Source organism: Tachyglossus aculeatus, chromosome 4 (genome assembly GCF_015852505.1).
Source record: "Tachyglossus aculeatus isolate mTacAcu1 chromosome 4, mTacAcu1.pri, whole genome shotgun sequence".
Classification (NCBI taxonomy): Eukaryota; Metazoa; Chordata; class Mammalia; order Monotremata; family Tachyglossidae; genus Tachyglossus; species Tachyglossus aculeatus.
In genome coordinates, this window is record NC_052069.1 from 132,670,457 (window position 1) to 132,689,708 (window position 19,252).

At 45.8% G+C, this 19,252-nt stretch overlaps 1 protein-coding gene across 1 annotated transcript; it reads right to left on the reverse strand.

Moving 5' to 3' along the window:
* Positions 1–3,715: 3,715 nt before the first annotated feature.
* On the reverse strand, positions 3,716–11,050 carry LOC119927179 (olfactory receptor 14K1-like). The gene is made up of 2 exons (XM_038745711.1): positions 11,039–11,050; positions 3,716–4,121 (listed from the first exon to the last, which is right to left on the reverse strand). Exon 2 carries the CDS (start codon positions 4,073–4,075, stop codon positions 3,716–3,718), a length of 360 nt encoding a protein of 119 aa, XP_038601639.1. The 5' UTR covers positions 4,076–4,121; positions 11,039–11,050.
* Between the last annotated feature and the right edge of the window lie 8,202 nt (positions 11,051–19,252).

Below are 19,252 nucleotides of genomic sequence, written 5' to 3' on the forward strand. Positions count from 1 at the left end.
TCTAATCTAAGTGACTTTGGCCAAGTCACTTAACTCTTCTATGCCTCAGTTCCCTCATCTGTAAAATGGGGATTAAGACTGCGAGCCCCACGTGGGACAATCTGATCACCTTGAATCCTCCCCAGTGTTTGGAACAGTGCTTTGCACAAAGTAAGGACTTAACAAATGCCATCATTATTATTATTGAGAAGCAGCGTGGCTCAGTGGAAAGAGCCCGGGCTTTGAAGTCAGAGGTCATGGGTTCAAATCCCAGCTCTGTCAATGGTCAGCTGTGTGACTTTGGGCAAGTCACTAGACTTCTCTGTGCCTCAGTTCCCTCACCTGTAAAATAGGGATTAAGACTGTGAGCTCCCCGTGGGACAACCTGATCACCTTGTAACCTCCCCAGTGCTTAGAACAGTGCCTTGCCCATAGTAAGTGCTTAATAAATGCCATAATTAATTAATTAATTAACTCAGGCGTTCACAAGCACCTGTAAAACTTTGGTTAAGTGTACGCTCCTTATTTGCAAATAATATATCTTGTCCTTCTGTTGTACTTAAATTTGATTGACTTAGTACTTGAATATTGAAGTACATAAAGAAATGTCCTTTCCTTTCCATCCAAACTGCAACCACATTAATCCAATCATTTATCCTGTCCCACACTGATGACTGCATCAGCCTCCTTGTTGAAATCCCTGTATCCCGTCTCTCTCCATTCCATTCCATACTTCACTCTGTTGCCCGGATCATTTTACTACAAAAACGTTCAGGGCATGTTTCCTCACTCCTCAGGAACCTCCAGTGGTTTCCGATCCACTTCCACATCAAGCAGAACTCCTTATCATAGATTTTAAATCACTCAATCAGCTTGCCTCTTCCTACTTCACCTCACTGCTGCAACCCAGCCTGCGCACCTCACTCTTCTAGTGCTAACCTGCTCACTGTACGGCGATTTATTCTATCTCGCTGCCGACCCGTCACCTACATCCTGTCGCTGAGCTGGGGTGCCCTCCGTCTTCATATCTGATGGATGATCACTCTCGCCACCTTCAAAGCCTCATTTAAGGCACAGCTCCTCCAAAACGCATTCCCTGAATAAGCCCTGATTTATTTTCCCTCCACTCCCTTCTGTGTCATCCTGATTTGCTCCCTTCTTTCATCCAGCCCCATAGCACTTATACATGTGTCCATTATTTATTTACATTAACGTGTGTCTTCACCGCTATCCTGTAAACTCCTTGTGGACTGGGAATGTGTCTTTCGTATTGTATTATTGTACTCCCCTAAGCACCTAGCATATTGTTATGCACACAATATGCACTCAATAAATACAACTGGACAATTACTGTGAGCCCACTGTTGGGTAGGGACTGTCTCCATATGTTGCCAACTTGTACTTCCCAAGCGCTTAGTACAGTGCTCTGCACAAAGAGCTCAATAAATACAATTGATTGATTGATTGATTGATTATCTTGTATCTACTCTAGCACTTTGTACTACACCTGGCCATTACTAACCACTGAACAAATTCCAAAAAAAGGAAGACATGCACATTCTGGCCTCAGTGAGTTCACAATTTAGTGAAGAGAGTAGACAACAGTGATTCTCAGAGAACGAAATGATTTTACAGGGAGGGGTACCAATGCCAGGATGAAGTAGATCCATTACTAACCGAATATACAATTGGTAATCTATGTATAAGTAAGAATTGGGACTGTAAAAGCATACATCGGGATGAAGGGTAACTGTTGTGAACTGTTGTGAGTTAATTGGGGCAGGCTTCCAGGAATTGGGGAAAAGGCAACTGTGTCTCTTGGGTCTTGGTCCCAGCTTCTATACCCCCTCTCTCTGTCTCGGCTCACCCAGCTCATCAAATAATCAGTCAATCAATCCACGGTCATTATTGAGCGATTACTGTGTGCAGAACACTGTATTCGGATCCTGGGATTTTACAGTAATACAGAGCTGGTAGATAGGTTTTCTGTCCACAGTGAGCTTACAGGCTAGAGGGGGGATAGAGACATTAATCAATCGATCACTCAATCAATGTTATTTATTGAGCACCTTCCAAGTACAGAGCACTGTACTATGCGATTGGGAGAGTATGCTATAACTGAGTATAACTATACAGTATAACTGAACTCTTCATCTTCCTTCACAAACCCTGTCCTCTCCCTGACTTCTCCATCACTATACATGACACTACCACCTTTCCCGTCTTACAAGCCAGCAACCCTGGTTTCATCCTCGACTCCGCTCTCTTGTTCACCTGACACATCCAATCCGTCAAGAAATCCTGCCGGTCTCACCTCCACAACAGAGCTAAGATCAGCCCTTTCGTCTCCATCCAAGCCGTTACCTTGCTGGTTGAATCCCTCATCCTATCCCGACTGGATTACTGCATCAGATCCCTCTCTGATCTCTCATCCTCTTGTCTCTCCCCTCGTCAGCCTATACTTCACTCTGCTGCCGGAATTATCTTTGTACCGAAACGCTCTGGGCATGTTACTCCCCTCCTCAAAAATCTCCAGTGGCTGCCTGTCAACCTATGAATCAAGCAAAAACTCCTCACTCTCGGCTTCAAGGCTCTCTAACACCTCGCCCCCTCCTACCTCACCTCCCATCTCTCCTTCTACAGCCTAGCCTGTACCCTCTACTCCTCTGCCGCTAACCTCCTCACTGTGTCTCGTTCTCGCCTGTCCCGCCCTCGGCCCCGGGACCATGTCCTTCCTCTGGCCTGGAATGCTCTTCCGCCACACATCCACCAAGGTAGCTCTCTTCCGCCCTTCAAAGCCCTACTGAGGGCTCACCTCCTCCAGGAGGGCTTCCCAGACTGAGTTCACTTTTTCCTCTCCTCCTCCCCACCCCCCCGCCCTGCCTCTTTGCCCTGTCCACAAAACTTGTATATATTTGTACATATTTATTGCTCTTTTTATTTTACTTGTACATATTTACTATTCTATTTATTTTGTTAATGATGTATAACATATGGCTTTAATGCTATTTGTTCTACCGATTTTGACACCTGTCTACATGTTTTGTTCTGTTGTCTGTCTCCCCCTTCTAGACTGTGAGCCCGTTGTTGGGTAGGGACCGTCTCTATATGTTGCCGACCTGTACTTCCCAAGCGTTTAGTACAGTGCTCTGCACACAGTAAGCACTCAATAAATACGATTGAATGAATGAATGAATGAACTGAGTTGGCAGACACATTCCCTGTCCACAATGAGCTTGCAAGTCTAGAAGAGGATACAGATATTACTTAATCAATCAATCAGACATTCCATCATTGGTATTTATTGAACACTTACTCTGTGTGGAGCACTGTACAAAACAATCGACCAATTCATTCATTCATTCAATCGTATTTACTGAGTGCTTACTATGTGCAGGGCATGGTACTAAGTGCTTGGGAGAGTACAATACAACAAAGTTCGTCGACATGTTCCCTGCCCACATGCACTTACAATCTACTGGGGTACCTTGCATTTCTCCCATGCAAATCTAACAGGGATTAAGGAAAGATCCCTAAATCCTGAACACGAAGAAGGACCTTCTCAGCCACAGCAGCACACTTTGGAAAACCTTCCCTGTTAGGACTCTGTCTTTAGATCCGAAGGATGGCTGTAAATCCGGACAAATTCTTGGACAATTCCCCTGACAACTCCTGGGATCATTGGCACGGAGAAACAGACATTTTATGCCAAAAAGGGAACTCGAGAGTGTACTCTTTAGGACCTCCAGAGGGCAGATTTCATATCTTTATTCTTCAGACTGTAGATAAGGGGTTTGAGGGAGGGGGGCACCACAGTGTATAACACGGACGCCAGCAGGTCCAGCGTTGAGGGGGAGTCCGAGAGCGGTTTGAGGTAGGCGAAAGTCCAGGTAGAGAAAAAAGCAACGACGACGGTGAGTTGAGGCAGGCAGATGGAAAAGGCTTTGGCCTGGCCCTCAGTGGCCGTCATCCTCAGCACGGCCCAGAAAATGTGGTTGTAAGAGACGACGATGGGCACGAAGCAGACGATGGCTAACAATACCCCTCTGGTCATGCTCACGCCCATAGCAACGTAGTCCTCGGAGCAGGAGATCATCAGCAGAGCAGAGACGTCACAAAAGAACTGGGGGACAACGTTGGACCTGCAGAAGGACATGGAGAAGGTTGAAGCTGAAAACAAGACTCCAATCAGTCCTCCGCTGAGCCATGAGGCAGCGGCCATCTTCCCACAGGCCCCTCGGTTCATGATGACGTTTTGGCACAGGGGGAGGCAGATGGCGATGTAGCGGTCGTAGGACATTACCATGAGGATGAAATACTCAAAACCCATAAACAAGATCCATAGAAAAAGCTGAGCGATGCAGCATAGGAAGGAGATGGGGTTATTATTGCTCAGGGAGTTGTAGATGGACATGGTACACTTGAGGCAGAGGTCGAGGACGGACAGGTGCCTGAGGAAGAAGTACATGGGGGTGTGTAGGCACCGGTCAAGACCGATGATGGCGACGATGAGGAGATTTCCCTTCAGGACCGCCAGGTAAACCAGGAGGAATAGCGCAGCGTGGACAAGCTGCAGCTCCCGAACTTCCAAAAATCCCGGCAGCAAGAATTCTGTCTTCAGAGTGACATTGGTCATTTTCTGGGAATTGACACTGACTGTCTAAGGACATTTAAAAACGAGAAGTAGATTCAAATAGGGACGATAATAATAATCCAGAGAACAGTTCACAGAAGAGGAGAAAATCTTTGGGTAGGAGGGAAATCTCAGATTTTGGGTTTTTTATGGCATTTGTTAAGCTCTTACTATGTACCAAGCACTGTATTCAGTGCTGGGATAGCTACAAGTAATCACGTTTATCTCCGTCAGTTTACCTGCCTCTGTTTAGACCAGCACAGAAAACCATTCCTGACTCCTAGGTGTCTGTTCTATGAGAAGCAGAGTGGCTCAATGGAAAGCGCACGGGCTTTGGAGTCAGAGGTCATGGGTTCAAATCCCGGCTCCACCAATTGTCAGGTGTGACCATGAGCAAGTCACTTAACTTCTCTGTGCCTCAGTTACCTCATCTGTAATATGGGGATTAAAACTTTTAGATACACGTGGGACAACCTCATCATCTTGTATCCTCGCAGCGCTTAGAACAGTGCTTTGCGCATAGTAAGCACTTAACAAATGCTATCAATTTGCAAATATCTGCAAGATTTGTAGTCATTTAATTCCACATCCTTTGAGAAGCAGCACAGCCTAATGGAAAAAGCTTGGTCCTGGGAATTAGAAGATCTGCCTTTTAATCCCCACTCTGCCACTGACCTACTGGGTGACCTTGGGCAAGTCACTTCACTTCTCTGGTCCTCAGTTCCCACATTTGCAAAATTGGGATTCAGTACCTGTTCTCCCTCCAATTTAGACTCTGAGGTCCATGAGGAGCCTGATGAACTTGTATCTGCCCCTGCACTTGGTACAGTGCTTACCACGTAGTCCCAACCCAACAGCGGGCTCACAGTTTAGAAGAGGGAGACAGACAACAAAACAAAACATATTAACAAAATAAAATAAATAGAATAAATATGTACAAATGAAATAAGTAAATAAATAGAGTAATGAATACGTACAAACATATATACATATATACAAGTGCTGTGGGGAGGGGAAGAAGGTAAGACGGGGGGATGGGGAGGGGGAGGAGGGCGAGAGGAAGGAGGGGACTCAGTCTGGGACTGAGCCCATATCTATTCATATCTATTCACCTCACCTTCTCTTCCCCAACATATTCTTTTAATGTCTGGCCAATCTTCTACCTCTGCCTCGCACTCATTACTCCCACTTTTATCTCCTCTCTCGGTCTGTTCCCCCATCTTAGAACTCCCACCCCTTCAAATAATAATTATGGTATGGCTAAGCGCTTACTATGTGTGAGTCACTGTACTAAGCACTGGGGAAGATGCAGGCAAATCGGGTTGGTTCTACGCGGGGCTCACAGTCTCAACCTCCCTTTTCCAGATGAGGTAACTGAGGCCTAGAGAAGTGAAGTGAGTTGCCCAAGGTCACACAGCAGACAAGTAGCTGAGCCGGGATTAGGACCTTCTGACTCTCCGACTCGTGGTTTATCCACTCTACCATGATGCTCCTCCTGACAGAACACAATCCTTCCACGTTCCAATTCCCACACAAGAGCCCGTGTCCTCCAATGAGCTTTTCACAGTAAACTCTCAGGCAGACAAACCCATCCACCATCTCTACCCATCATGGACCTTCTGATACTCCTCTTTGGCATGTATATTGTTTTACTCCATTGCACAGCCACCTCTCTAGATTGCTGTGCTGTAAATACTTCAAAGTCTATCTCCCCTTTCCTTTATTTTTATTAATGTCTGCCTCCCCCTTTTGACCATAAGTTTGCGATCAAGGAACATGACTTCCAGCTCTGCTGTACTGTATTCTCCCAAGTTTTTAGAACAGTGTTCTGCACCCAGACAACGCTCAATAAATATCATTGATTGATTGATTGATTGATCAGTCTAAGCTCTTTGTGGGTAGGGAATGTGCCATTACTGGTCTAATGCTTCTCATAAGCCATCACTTAATTATGACTTCTTCCTTATCCCTAAACCTGTCTCAAACCAGAAGACAACATTAATCAATCTGTGATAATTATTGAACATTTACAGTGCAGAGCACTGTATTTAGCACTTGGGAGGGTACAATACAACATGGTTGGCAGAGAACTTCCCTGCCCACATTCAAACAATTAGTCAATCAATGGTATGTACTGAGTGCTTACTGTGTGCAGAGCACTGAACTAAGTGGCTTGAAAATACAACGAAGCTGATACACGCGTTCCCTACCCATATTCAATCAGTCGTTAGTGTTTATTGAGTGCGTACTGTGTGTAGAGCACTGTACTCAGCCCTTGGTAGAGGACAATGCAACAGAACTGGTAGATGTTTTCCCTACTCACAGTGATCTCTCAGTCTAGAGAGCATTTTAACTTATTTTTATCCCTCACCTGCCCCTTTTCCTTACTTTACAATTCGTAAATCAGTAAGATACCTAGAGTACTTTATAAGCACTATAATAAGAATAGATATATCAATATATGATATAGATAATATAATAACAATTATTGTGGTATTTGTTAATCGCATACTATGTGTCCACCATTATACTAGGTCCTGGGGTACATACAAGATAATCAGGTCCCTTTTAGGGCCCCAAGTCTCAGTAGGAGGGAGAACTGATGTTGAATTCCCATTTCGCTCCTACTGTATACCACGCACTGGGATAGCTATGTTGGACACAGTCTCTGGTCTGCCTGAGGCTTACAGTCTAAGACAGAGGGAGAGCAAAAATGAAATCCTTGCCTTCGAAGAGTTTACGATATAATGGATTGTTGTATCTCCGCCCACAGCGTATGAAAGAAACCAAGGTTCCAGTAAACACATGAGGTAAAACACAGAGAATAATAACAATAGTATTACTATGGACCAAGCATTGATCTAAGCTCCGGGGCATATGCAAACTAATCAGGTTGGACACAGTTCCTGTTCCACATGGAGCTCACACTCTTATTCCCCATTTTGCAAATAAGGCACCTGAGGGTCAGAGAAGTGAAGTGACTTTCCCAAGGTCACACAGAAGACACATGGTAGATCCGAAAGTAGAAGCCAGGTCCTTCTGACTTAGAGGCCCGTGCTCTATCCACTAGGCCACGATGCTTGCCGAAAGCTATGGTGCTTGAATGAAAACTGCAGAATAATTGATCAATCAATTTTATCTGTTGAGCATTTAACCGATACTAGACGCTGTACTAAGCACATAGCAGATGAAGAAACTGGAGCACAGAAAGATTCAGCGGCTTTCCCGAGATAACACAGCAGGCCATTGGCAGAGATGGGGGGGGGGGGGAGTCTTCTGTACTAAGGATTTGGGAGAGTATAATATAAAATACTCATTTCCTCCCAAAGCGAAATTACAGTCTAGACGGCGAGACAGACATTAATATCAATGAATATAGTACAGATATGTACATATATGTTCTGGGACTGGCAGGTGAAAAGTAGCAAATCAGGGTGATGCAGAAAGTGTTGGGAGAAGAGGAAATCAGGGCTTACCTGGAGAAGTCTTCTTGGAGGAGATGTGCCTTACATGTAGCAGTGCATCCTATGTGGAGTTCTAGTTATCGCCCCATATCCCTCCTACCATTCCTTTCCAAACTCTTTGAACGAGTTGTCTAAACGCGCTGCCTCGAATTCCTCAACACCAACTGTGTCCTCGACCCCCTCCGGTCTGGCTTCCGTCCCCTACATTCCACGGAATCCTCCCTCTCAAAGGTCACCAATGACCTCCGGCTTGCCAAATCCAACGGCTCATACTCTATCCTAATCCTCCTCGACCTCTCTGCTGCCTTCGACACTGTGGACCACCCCCTTCTCCTCAACACGCTATCCAACCTTGGCTTCACAGACTCCGTCCTCTCCTGGTTCTCCCCTTATCTCTCCGGTCGTTCATTCTCCGTCTCTTTTGCAGGCTCCTCCTCCCCCTCCCATCCCCTTACTGTGGGGATTCCCCAAGGTTCAGTTCTTGGTCCCCTTCTGTTCTCGATCTACACTCACTCCCTTGGTGACCTCATTCGCTCCCACGGCTTCAACTATCATCTCTACGCTGATGACACCCAGATCTACATCTCTGCCTCTGCTCTCTACCCCTCCCTCCAGGCTCGCATCTCCTCCTGCCTTCAGGACATCTCCATCTGGATGTCTGCCCGCCACCTAAAACTCAACATGTCCAAAACTGAACTCCTTGTCTTCCCTCCCAAACCTGCCCTCTCCCTGACTTTCCCATCACTGTTGACGGCACTACCATTCTTCCCGTCTCACAAGCCCGCAAGCTTGGTGTCATCCTCGACTCCACACTCTCGTTCACCCCTCACATCCAAGCCGTCACCAAAACCTGCCGGTCTCAGCTCCGCAACATTGCCAAGATCCGCCCTTTCTTCTCCATCCAAACCGCTACCCTGCTCGTTCAAGCTCTCATCCTATCCCGTCTGGACTACTGCATCAGCCTTCTCTCTGATCTCCCAACCTCGTGTCTCTCCCCACTTCAATCCATACTTCATGCTGCTGCCCGGATTGTCTTTGTCCAGAAACGCTCTGGGCATGTTATTCCCCTCCTCAAAAATATCCAGTGGCTACCAATCAATCTGCGCATCAGGCAGAAACTCCTCACCCTGGGCTTCAAGGCTCTCCATCACCTCGCCCCCTCCTACCTCACCTCCCTTCTCTCCTTCTACAGCCCAGCCCGCCCCCTCCGCTCCTCTGCCGCTAATCTCCTCACCGTACCTCGTTCTCTCCTGTCCCGCCATCGACCCCCGGCCCACGTCATCCCCCGGGCCTGGAATGCCCTCCCTCTGCCCACCCGCCAAGCTAGCTCTCTTCCTCCCTTCAAATCCCTACTGAGAGCTCACCTGCTCCAGGAGGCCTTCCCAGACTGAACCCCTCCCTTCCTCTCCACCTCGTCCCCCTTTCCATCTCCCCCGTCTTACCTCCTTCCCTACCCCACAGCACCTGTATGCATGTATATATGTTTGTACATATTTATTACTTTATTTATTTATTTATTTATTTTACTTGTACATATCTATTCTATTTTATTTTGTTAATATGTTTGGTTTTGTTCTCTGTATCCCACTTCTAGACTGTGAGCCCACTGTTGGGTTGGGACTGTCTATATATGTTGCCAACTTGTAGTTCCCAAGCGCTTAGTACTGTGGTCTGCACACAGTAAGCGCTCAATAAGTACGATTGATTGATTGATTACCAAGAACTGAACCTTGAGAAGCTGCTACCGTAAGGGGATGGGAAGGGGAGGAAGAGCCCGCAAAGAAACTGAGAATGAACGGCTAGGGAGATAATAGGGGAATCAGGAGAGGATGGGGTCTGTGGAGCCAAGGTTGGATAGCGTGTTGAGGAGAAGAGGGTGAACCACAGTGTCGAAGGCAGCTGAGAGGTCGAGGAGGATTAGGATAGAGTAGGAGACTGAGACTGAGAGTGGGGGCCTAAAAAGGACCTAATTATCTTGTATGTACTACAGGATATAGTATAATGTTTGACAAATAGTATGTGCTAAACAAATACCATAATCATTGTTATTATTGTTATTATATTATGTATTATATTATCTAAGATATTTTCTATATCATATATTAATAACTATTTTATTATCGTGCTTATAAAATACTATAGGTATCTTACTGATTTGCCAATTGCAAATTAAGGAAAAGAAGCAGGTTTGAGCATAAGGTGAGGGTTAGAAATAAGTTAAACTGGTCTCTAGACCAATAAGTTAAACTGGTCACTAGGCTGAGAGCTTACTGTGGGTGAGCTTATTGCTTACTATGGATAGGGAAAAATCTACCAATTCTGTTACCTTGTTCTTTCCCAAGGACTTAGTACAGTGCTCTGCGCACAGTATGCACACAATAAGTTCTATCGACTGATTGAATGTTTGTAGGGAACGTGTCTACCAACTCCGTTGTATTGTATTCTCCCAGCCACTTAGTTCAGTGCTCTGCACACAGTAGGCACTCAGTAAATACCACTTATTGATTAATTGTTTGAATGAGGGCAGGGCTCGGCCAACCATGTTATATTGTAATCTCCCAAGTGCTTAGTACAGTGCCCTGCACTGTACATGCTCAATAATTATCACTGATTGATTAATGTTGTCTTCTGATTTGAGACAGGTTAAGGGATAAGGAAGAAGTCATAATTAAGTGTTGGACTATGGGAAGCATGAGACCAGTAACGATACATTCCCTGCCCACAAAGAGCTTAGACTCTGATCAATCAATCAGCGCTGCCTGGGTGCAGAACACTGTTCTATGCACTTGGGAGAATACAATAGAGCAGAACTGCTAGGCTTGCTCCCTGCTCACAAACTTACAGTCAAAAGGGGGAGGCAGACATTAATAAAAATAAAGGAAAGGGGAGATAGACTTAGAAAAATTTACAGCACAGCAATCTAGAAAGGTGGCTGAGCAATGGTGTAAAACAATATACATACCTAAGAGGAGTATCAGAAGGTCCATGATGGGTAGAGATGGTGGATGGGTTTGTCTGCCTGAGAGTTAAATGTGAAAAGCTCATTGGAGGAGAGGGGCTCTTGTGTGGAAATTGGAACGTGGAAGGATTGTGTTCTGTCAAGAGGAGCATCATGGTGGAGTGGATAAACCACAAGTCGGGGAGTCAGAAGGTCCTAATCCCGGCTCTGTTACTTGTCTGCTGTGTGATCCTGGGCAAGTCACTTCACTTCTCTGGGATGGAGGTTGAGACTGTGAGACCTGCGTGAGACCAACCCGATTTGCTTGTATCCACTCCATTGCTTAGTACAGTGACTCACACATAGTAAGCGCTTAGCACATACCCTAACTATTATTTGAAGGGGTGAGAGTTCTAAATTGGGGGAACAGACCGAGAGAGGGGAGAGGCGTGGGAGTAATGAGAATGAGGCAGAGCTAGAAGATTGGCCAGGAATGAATTAAAAGAATATGTTGGGGAATAGAAAGTGAGGCGAATAGATAAGAAAGGTAAAGGAGCTATTGAATAGGCATGAAAGGATAGGAAGGGATGTGACTAGTTCATAATAATGATAATAATAACAATAATAATGGTATTTGTTAAGCATTCACTACGTGGTAAGCACTGTATTGAGTGCTGGGATAGATACAAGTTAATCAGGCTCTTCATAGAGATCCCAGTCTAAATAAGAGGGAGAACAGGTACTGAATCCCCATTTTGCAAATGTGGGAACTGAGGCCCAGAGAAGTGAAGTGACATGACCAAGGTCACACAGCAGGTAGGCAGAACAGGGACTAAAAGCCAGCTCCACTGATTCCTAGGTCTGAGCTCTTTCCACTAGTCTGTGCTGCTTCTCAAATGATATGTAATTAAGTGACGACAATCCTTGCAGATATTTGCCAATGGAATAGACACCTAGGAGTCAGGAATGGTTTCTGTGCTGGCCTGAACAGAGGTAGGTAAACTGAGGGATGTGAACACCGTGATTAGCATGTAGCTATCCTAGCGCTTAATACAGTGCTTGATATGTAGCATGAACCTAACAAATACCATAAAAACCCAAAATCTGAGATTTCCCTCCAACCCAAAGATTTTCTCATCTGTGCACTTTTCTCTGGATAATTGTTCTTGCCCCTATTCGAATCTACATCTCTTTTCGAAATACCATTGATAATGTGGCATTTACTAAGCGCTTACTATGTGCAAAGCACTGTTCTAAGCACTGTGGAGGTTGAAAGGTAATCAGGTTGTCCCACGTGGGGCTCACAGTCTTCATCCTCATTTTCCAGATGAGGGAACTCAGGTCCAGAGAATTGAAGTGACTTGCCCAAAGGCACACAGCTAAGAAGTGGCGAAGCCGGGATTGGAACCCATGACCTCTGACTCCAAAGCCCGGGCACTTTCCACTGAGCCACGCTGCTTCTCTGCTTCTCTGCTGCTTCTAAATAGCAGTCAGTGTCAATTCCCAGAAAGTGACCAATGTTACTGTGAATACAGAATTCCTGCTGCTGGCATTCTCGGAAGCCCGGGAGCTGCAGTTGGTCCATGCTGCGCTGTTCCTCCTGGTCTATCTGGCGGCCCTGATGGGGAATGTCCTCATCGTCGCCGTCACCACCCTCGACCGGCACTTCCACACCTCCACGTACTTCTTCCTCAGGCACCTGTCAGTTACCTTATCTGGCCTCGACCTCTACCTCAACTATGTCATCCTCCCCAAGTCCATCCACAACTCCCTGAGCAATACTAACTCCATCTCCTACCTAAGCTGCGTCGCTCAGCTCTTTCTGTGGATTTTTTTCTGTGGGGTCTGAGTATTTCATTCTCACAGGGATGTCCTACGACCGCTACACCGCCATCTGCCTCCCCCTGCGCCACGACGTCCTCATGGACGGAGAGGCCTGTGGGAAGATGGCCGCCGCCTCATGGCTCAGCGGAGGACTGATTGGGGTCTTGTTTCCAGCTTCGCCCTTCGCCATGTCCTTCTGCAGGTCCAGCGTTGTCCCCCAGTTATTTTGTGACGTCCCCGCTCTTGCTGATTATCTCCTGCTCAGAGGACTACGTTGTCATGGTCATGAGCATGACCAGAGGGGTAGCGTTAGCCGTCTTCTGTTTCGTGCCCATCGTCATCTCTTACATCCGCATGTTCTGGGCCGTGCTGAGGATGACGGCCACTGAAGGCCGGGCCAAAGTCTTCTCCACCAGCCTACTTCACCTCATTGTCGTCACTGTTTATTTTTCTCGACCGGGACTTTCGCCTATTTCAAACCGCCCTCGGACTCCCCCTCGACGCTGGACCTGTGGCGTCCACGTTCTACTTACACCGTGGTGTCCCCCGCCCTCAACCCCCTCATCTACAGCCTGAAGAATAAAGATGTGAAATCTGCCCTCGGGAAGGTCCTAAAGGGCACACTCTCCCAGTTCCCTCTCTGGCATAAAATGTCTGTTTCTTCGTGCCACTATTCCCAGCCGTTGTAAGAGGGATTGTTCAAGGATTTGTCCAGATTTACAGCCATCATTCGGGTCTAAAGACAGAGTTCCGACAGGGAAGATTTTCCTATGTGTGCTGCTGTGGCTGTGGCCCTCCGCTCCTCCACCACTAATCTCCTCACTGTACCTCGCTCTCGCCTGTCCCGCCATCGACCCCCGGCCCACGTCATCCCCCGGGCCTGGAATGCCCTCCCTCTGCCCATCTGCCAAGCTAGCTCTCTTCCTCCCTTCAAGGCCCTGCTGAGAGCTCACCTCCTCCAAGAGGCCTTCCCAGACTGAGCCCCTTCTTTCCTCTCCCCCTCTCCATCCCCCCGTTTTACCTCCTGCCCTTCCCCACAGCACCTGCATATATGTATATATGGTTGTACATATTTATTACTCTATTTATTTACTTATTTATTTATTTTACTTGTACATTTCTATCCTACTTATTTTATTTTGTTGGTATGTTTGGTTCTGTTCTCTGTCTCCCCCTTTTAGACTGTGAGCCCACTGTTGGGTAGGGACTGTCTCTATGTGATGCCAATTTGCACTTCCCAAGCGCTTAGTACAGTGCTCTGCACATAGTAAGCGCTCAATAAATACGATTGATTGATTGATTGATTGAGAAGGTCCTTCTTCATGTTCAGGATTTAGAGATCTTTCCTTGATTTATGTTAGATTTTCATGGGAGAAATGCAAGGTACCTCTGTAGGTTGTAAGCTTCATGTAGGCAGGGAACATGTCTACCATCTTTATTGTACTGTACTCTCCCAAGAAGTTAGTACTATGATCAGCACATAATAAGCACTCAATAAATACCACTGCTTGATTGATTGCTTTAGACAGTGCTCCACACAGAGTAAGTGCTCAATAAATACCATTGATTGATAGACTGATTGATTAATATCTGTATCATTCTCTAGATTTGTAAGTATACTCGTCTAATAATATAACAATAATTTTGGTATTTGTTAAACGCTTACTATGTGCAAAGCACTGTTCAAGCGCTGGGGAGGATGCAAGCTCATCAGGTTGTCAGATGTGGGGCTCACAAAATTAATCCAGATTTTACAGATGAGGCAACTGAGGCACAGAGAAGTTAAGTGACTTGACCAAAGTCACACAGCTGACAAGCGGAGGAGCTGGGATTTGAACCCATGCCCTCTGACTCCCAAGCCCGTGCTCTTTCCGCTGAGATACGCTGCTTCTCTAGACTCGTAAACTTACTGTGAGCAGGGAATATGTCTACCAACTCAGATATATTGTACTTTCCTAAATGCTTACTACAGTGCTCTGCACATAGTAAGTACTCAATAAATACCATTGATTGATCGATTGCTTTGTACAGTGTTCCACACAGAGTAAGTGCTCAATAAATACCATTGGTAAATTGTCTGATTGATTAATATGTGTATCCTCCTCTAGATTGTAAACTCATGAAAAATAATAATGATGGCATTTATTAAGCGCTTACTACGTGCAAAACACTGTTCTAAGCGTTCACTGTGGCCAGGGAATGTGTCTGCCAACTCAGATATACTGCACTCTCCCAAAGACCTACTACAGTGCTCTGTACATGGAAAGTGCTCAATAAATGCCATTTATTGATTGAGTGATCGATTGATTAATGTCGCTATCCTCTACCTTGTAAGCTCATTGTGGACAGAAGACCTGTCTACCAGCTCTGTATTACTGTACAATCCCAGGCACTTAGTACAGTGCTCTGCACACAGAAATCGCTCAGTAAAGACCATGGATTGATTGACTGATTATTTGATGAGGTCGGATGAGCAGAGACAGAAAAAAGGGGGTGTAGAAGGGGGTACCAAGACCCAAGAGACACAGTTGCCATTTCCCCAATTCCTGGAAGTCTGCCCCAAGAAATTCACAGCAGTTCAACTGTATCAGATCAAAATTTACCCTTCATCTAGTTCACCTGTATCAGATCAACATTTACCCTTCATCCCAATGTATGCTTTTACACTCCCAATTATTACCTATTATTGATTAACAATTGTATATTCAGTTAGTAATGGATCTACTTCATCCTGGCATTGGTGGAAAAAAACATGGGCTTTGGAGTCAGAGGTCATGGGTTCAAATCCCCGCTCCGCCAATTGCCAGCTGTGTGACTTTGGGCAAGTCACTTAACTTCTCTATTCCTCAGTTACCTAATGTGTAAAATGGGGATTGAGGACTGTGAACCCCCCGTGGGACACCCTGATCATCTTTAAACCTCCCCAGCTCTTAGAACAGTGCTTTGCACATAGGAAGCGCTTAATAAATGCCATCATTATTATTATTATCGGTACACCTCCCTGTAAAATACTTACGTTCTCTGATGAGAATCACTGGTGTCTACTCTCCTCACTAAATTGTAAACTCCCTGAGACCAGAATGTGCATGTCTTCCTTTTTCTGGAATTTGTTAAGTGCTTAGTATGTACCAGTCATTGTACTAAGTGCTAGAGTAGATTCAAGATAATCAGTCAGTCAGTTGGTCAATTGTATTAATTGAGTGCTTACTGTGTGCAGAACACTATACTAGGTGCTTAGAAGTGTATAATTATACAAGATAAAGATGCATTCCCTGTCCACAACGAGCTTACAGGCTAGAGCGTGAGACAGACATTAATGTAAATAAATAATGGGTATGGGTAAGGGTCCTATGGGGCTGGATGAAAGAAGGGAGCAAACCAGATGGCACAGAAGGGAGTGGGAGAAAAGGAATTCAGGGCTTATTCGGGGAAGGCGTTTTGGAGGAGTTGTGCCTTAAATGAGGCTTTGAAGGTGGGGAGAGTGATCATTCATCAGATATGAAGACGGAGGGCACTCCAGCTCAGAGACAGGATGTGGGTGACGGGTCGGCAGTGAGATAGACTAAATCGTGGTACAGTAAGTAAGTTAGCACTAGAGGAGTGAGGTGTGCAAGCTGGGTTGCATCAGTGAGTTCAAGTAGGAGGGCGCCAGTTGACTGAATGCTTGAAAACCAATGAAAAGAGCTTCTGCTTTATTCTCCCCCTTCTAGACTGTGAACCCGTTGTTGGGTATGAACCGTCTCTATATATTGCCAACTTGTACTTCCCAAGCCCTTAGTACAGTGCTCTGCACACAGTAAGCGCTCAATAAATACGATTGAATGAATGAATATGAAGGTGGATCAGAAACCACCGGAGGTTCCTGAGGAGTGGGGAAACGTGGCCTGACCGTTTTTGCAGTAAAAGGATCCGGGCAGCAGAGTGAAGCATGGACTGGAATGGAGGGAGAAAGGAGAGAGGGAGGCCAGCAAGGAGCCTGATGCAATCATCAAGGTGGGACAGGATAAGCGATTGGATTAATTTGGTAGCAGTTTGGATGGAGAGGAAAGGAAATTGTTTTATGTACTTCAATATTTAAGTACTAAGTCAATCAAATTGAAGTACAACAGAAGGACACGATATATTTTTGCAAATGAGTAGCTTATACTTTAACAAAGTTTTACAGGTGCTTGTGAACGCCTGAGTTCTAAAATGACAGATGGGAAAACGAAATTTGATTGGAAAATCCTCCTGGGTGAGGTGGGCGTCCAAGAGGGATTTGAAAATGTGGAGAAATGAGGCTTGGCAGGTTTGAAGGAAGGAGGGCGCACCAGGCAGGAAGTAGTGTACAATCCAAGGGCTGTAGGCAGGGAAGTTCACAACGAAACACGGTAAGAAAGTCTGGGGGATTGGAGAGTGTGAGCTGGGGTGTACGGGGAGAAGAAAGTGGGTAGGTAAGAGAGAGAGTCAGAAATGGTTTCAGTGCTGTCCTGAACCAAGGCAGGTTGTTTGGAGGAGAGGAACAACCTGACTAGTGTTTAGTACACTGTCTGGAACATAGTGAGTGTGAAAACGTACCATAAAAATCTCCGAGATTCCCTCCAACCCAAAGAGTTTCTCCCCTGCTGTGCACTCTCCCTGGAACATTATTCTCATCCGTATCTTTTCTAAATGTCCTGAGGCAGTCAACGTCAATTCCTGGAAAATGACCGATGTCATCGTGAAGACAGAATTTCTCCTGCTGGGATCCTTGGAGGTTCGGGAGCTGCAGCTGGTTCAGGCCACGCTGTTCCTTCTGGTCTACCTGGCGGCCCTGACAGGGTATCTCCTTATCGTCACTGTCATCACCCTCGATTGGCGCCTCCACATCCCGATGTATTTCTTCCGGGCCATGCTGAGGATGCCAGTCACCGAGAGTTGGGCCAAAAGCCTTCTCCACCTGCCTGCCCCACCTTGTCGTCGTCACTGCTTTCCTCTCTGCGGGTGCATTTATCTATATGAAGCCACCCTCAGCCTCCTCCTTGATCGTGGACCTGCTGGTGTCCGTCTTCTACGCAACGGTACCCCCTGCTCTGAAACCCCTTATCTATAGCCTGAGGAACCGGAACATGAAGGCCGCCATGGGCAGGATCCTCTGGTCTGGAGCAAAATGTCTCCTTCCTCATGAAAATAATCTCACACCACCACTTAACCAAGGTGGTAAAGCAGCGTGGCTCAGTGGAAAGAGTCCAGGCTTTGGGGTCAGAGGTTATGGGTTCAAATCCAGACTCCGCTAATTGTCAGCTGTGTGACTTTGGGCAAGTCACGACTTTTCTGGGCCTCAGTGACCTCATCTGTAAAATGGGGATGAAGACTGTGAGCCACCCGTGGGAGAACCCGATCACCTTGTAAACTCCCCAACGCTTAGAACAGTGCTTGCACATAGTAAGCGCTTAGTAAATCCCATTATTATTGTTATTATTATTATTATTAATTGTTCTTGGTCCTAGTCAGATACTTAGCTGTCCTACTGGGTTCACAGTAAACGCTGGACGTTGATGAATTATTAAAGTCTGGGAGGGAGACGGCTACGACTGAAGTAGGACGGACAATCCAGTTTTGGGGAGGCATCATGGCCTAAAGGAAGGGGATTCCCTGTATACTGTAAGCTCACTGTGGGCATGGAATGTGTTTAACAACTCTTGTAAACTGAACTCTCCCAAGTGCTTAGTACAGTAAATCCAGTTTGGGGGCGGTTCTAATCCCTTCTTAGCCACTTGTCTTCTGTATGACCTTGGGCGATGCCACTTAACTTCTCCGTGTCTCAATTTCATCATCTGTAAAATGGGGATTAAGACTGTGGACCCCAAATGGGATAACCTTATTACATTGTATCTACCCCACTGTGATTAGAACAGTGCTTGGCACATAGCAAATGCTTAACAAATGCCATAATTTGTTTTTAAAACTTTATCATGGCCTAAAGGAATGGGAATCGCTCTAGACTGTAAACCCATGGTGGGCAGGGAACATGTTTACCAACTCTGTTATATTGAACTTTTCCAAGTGCTTAGTACAGTGTTGGGACAAGAGTAAGTGCTCAATAAATATGGTTGATTGATTGAGACTTGAGTTCTGATGCCAGCTCTGCTACTGGCCTGCTGTGTGAACTTGAGGCAGTGACTTAATATCTCTAGGCTCTCTCTTCCTCTTACACTTTGAACCTCTTTGGGACAGGAATTGTGCCTGTATTGATTGTTTTGTTTCTACTCTAGCAGGTGAAATAATTTAGGCACACAACCTATCAATAAATACATTAATGATATCATTATTAGCAATGACTATGAAAATATAATGATATATATGCTTCCTAGCATCACTCTGGGCTTGGGTATGAAAGTTGGGAAATGTGCAGCGTTAAGGAAGAAGGGAAGAAAGGATGACTGCAGCTCCATC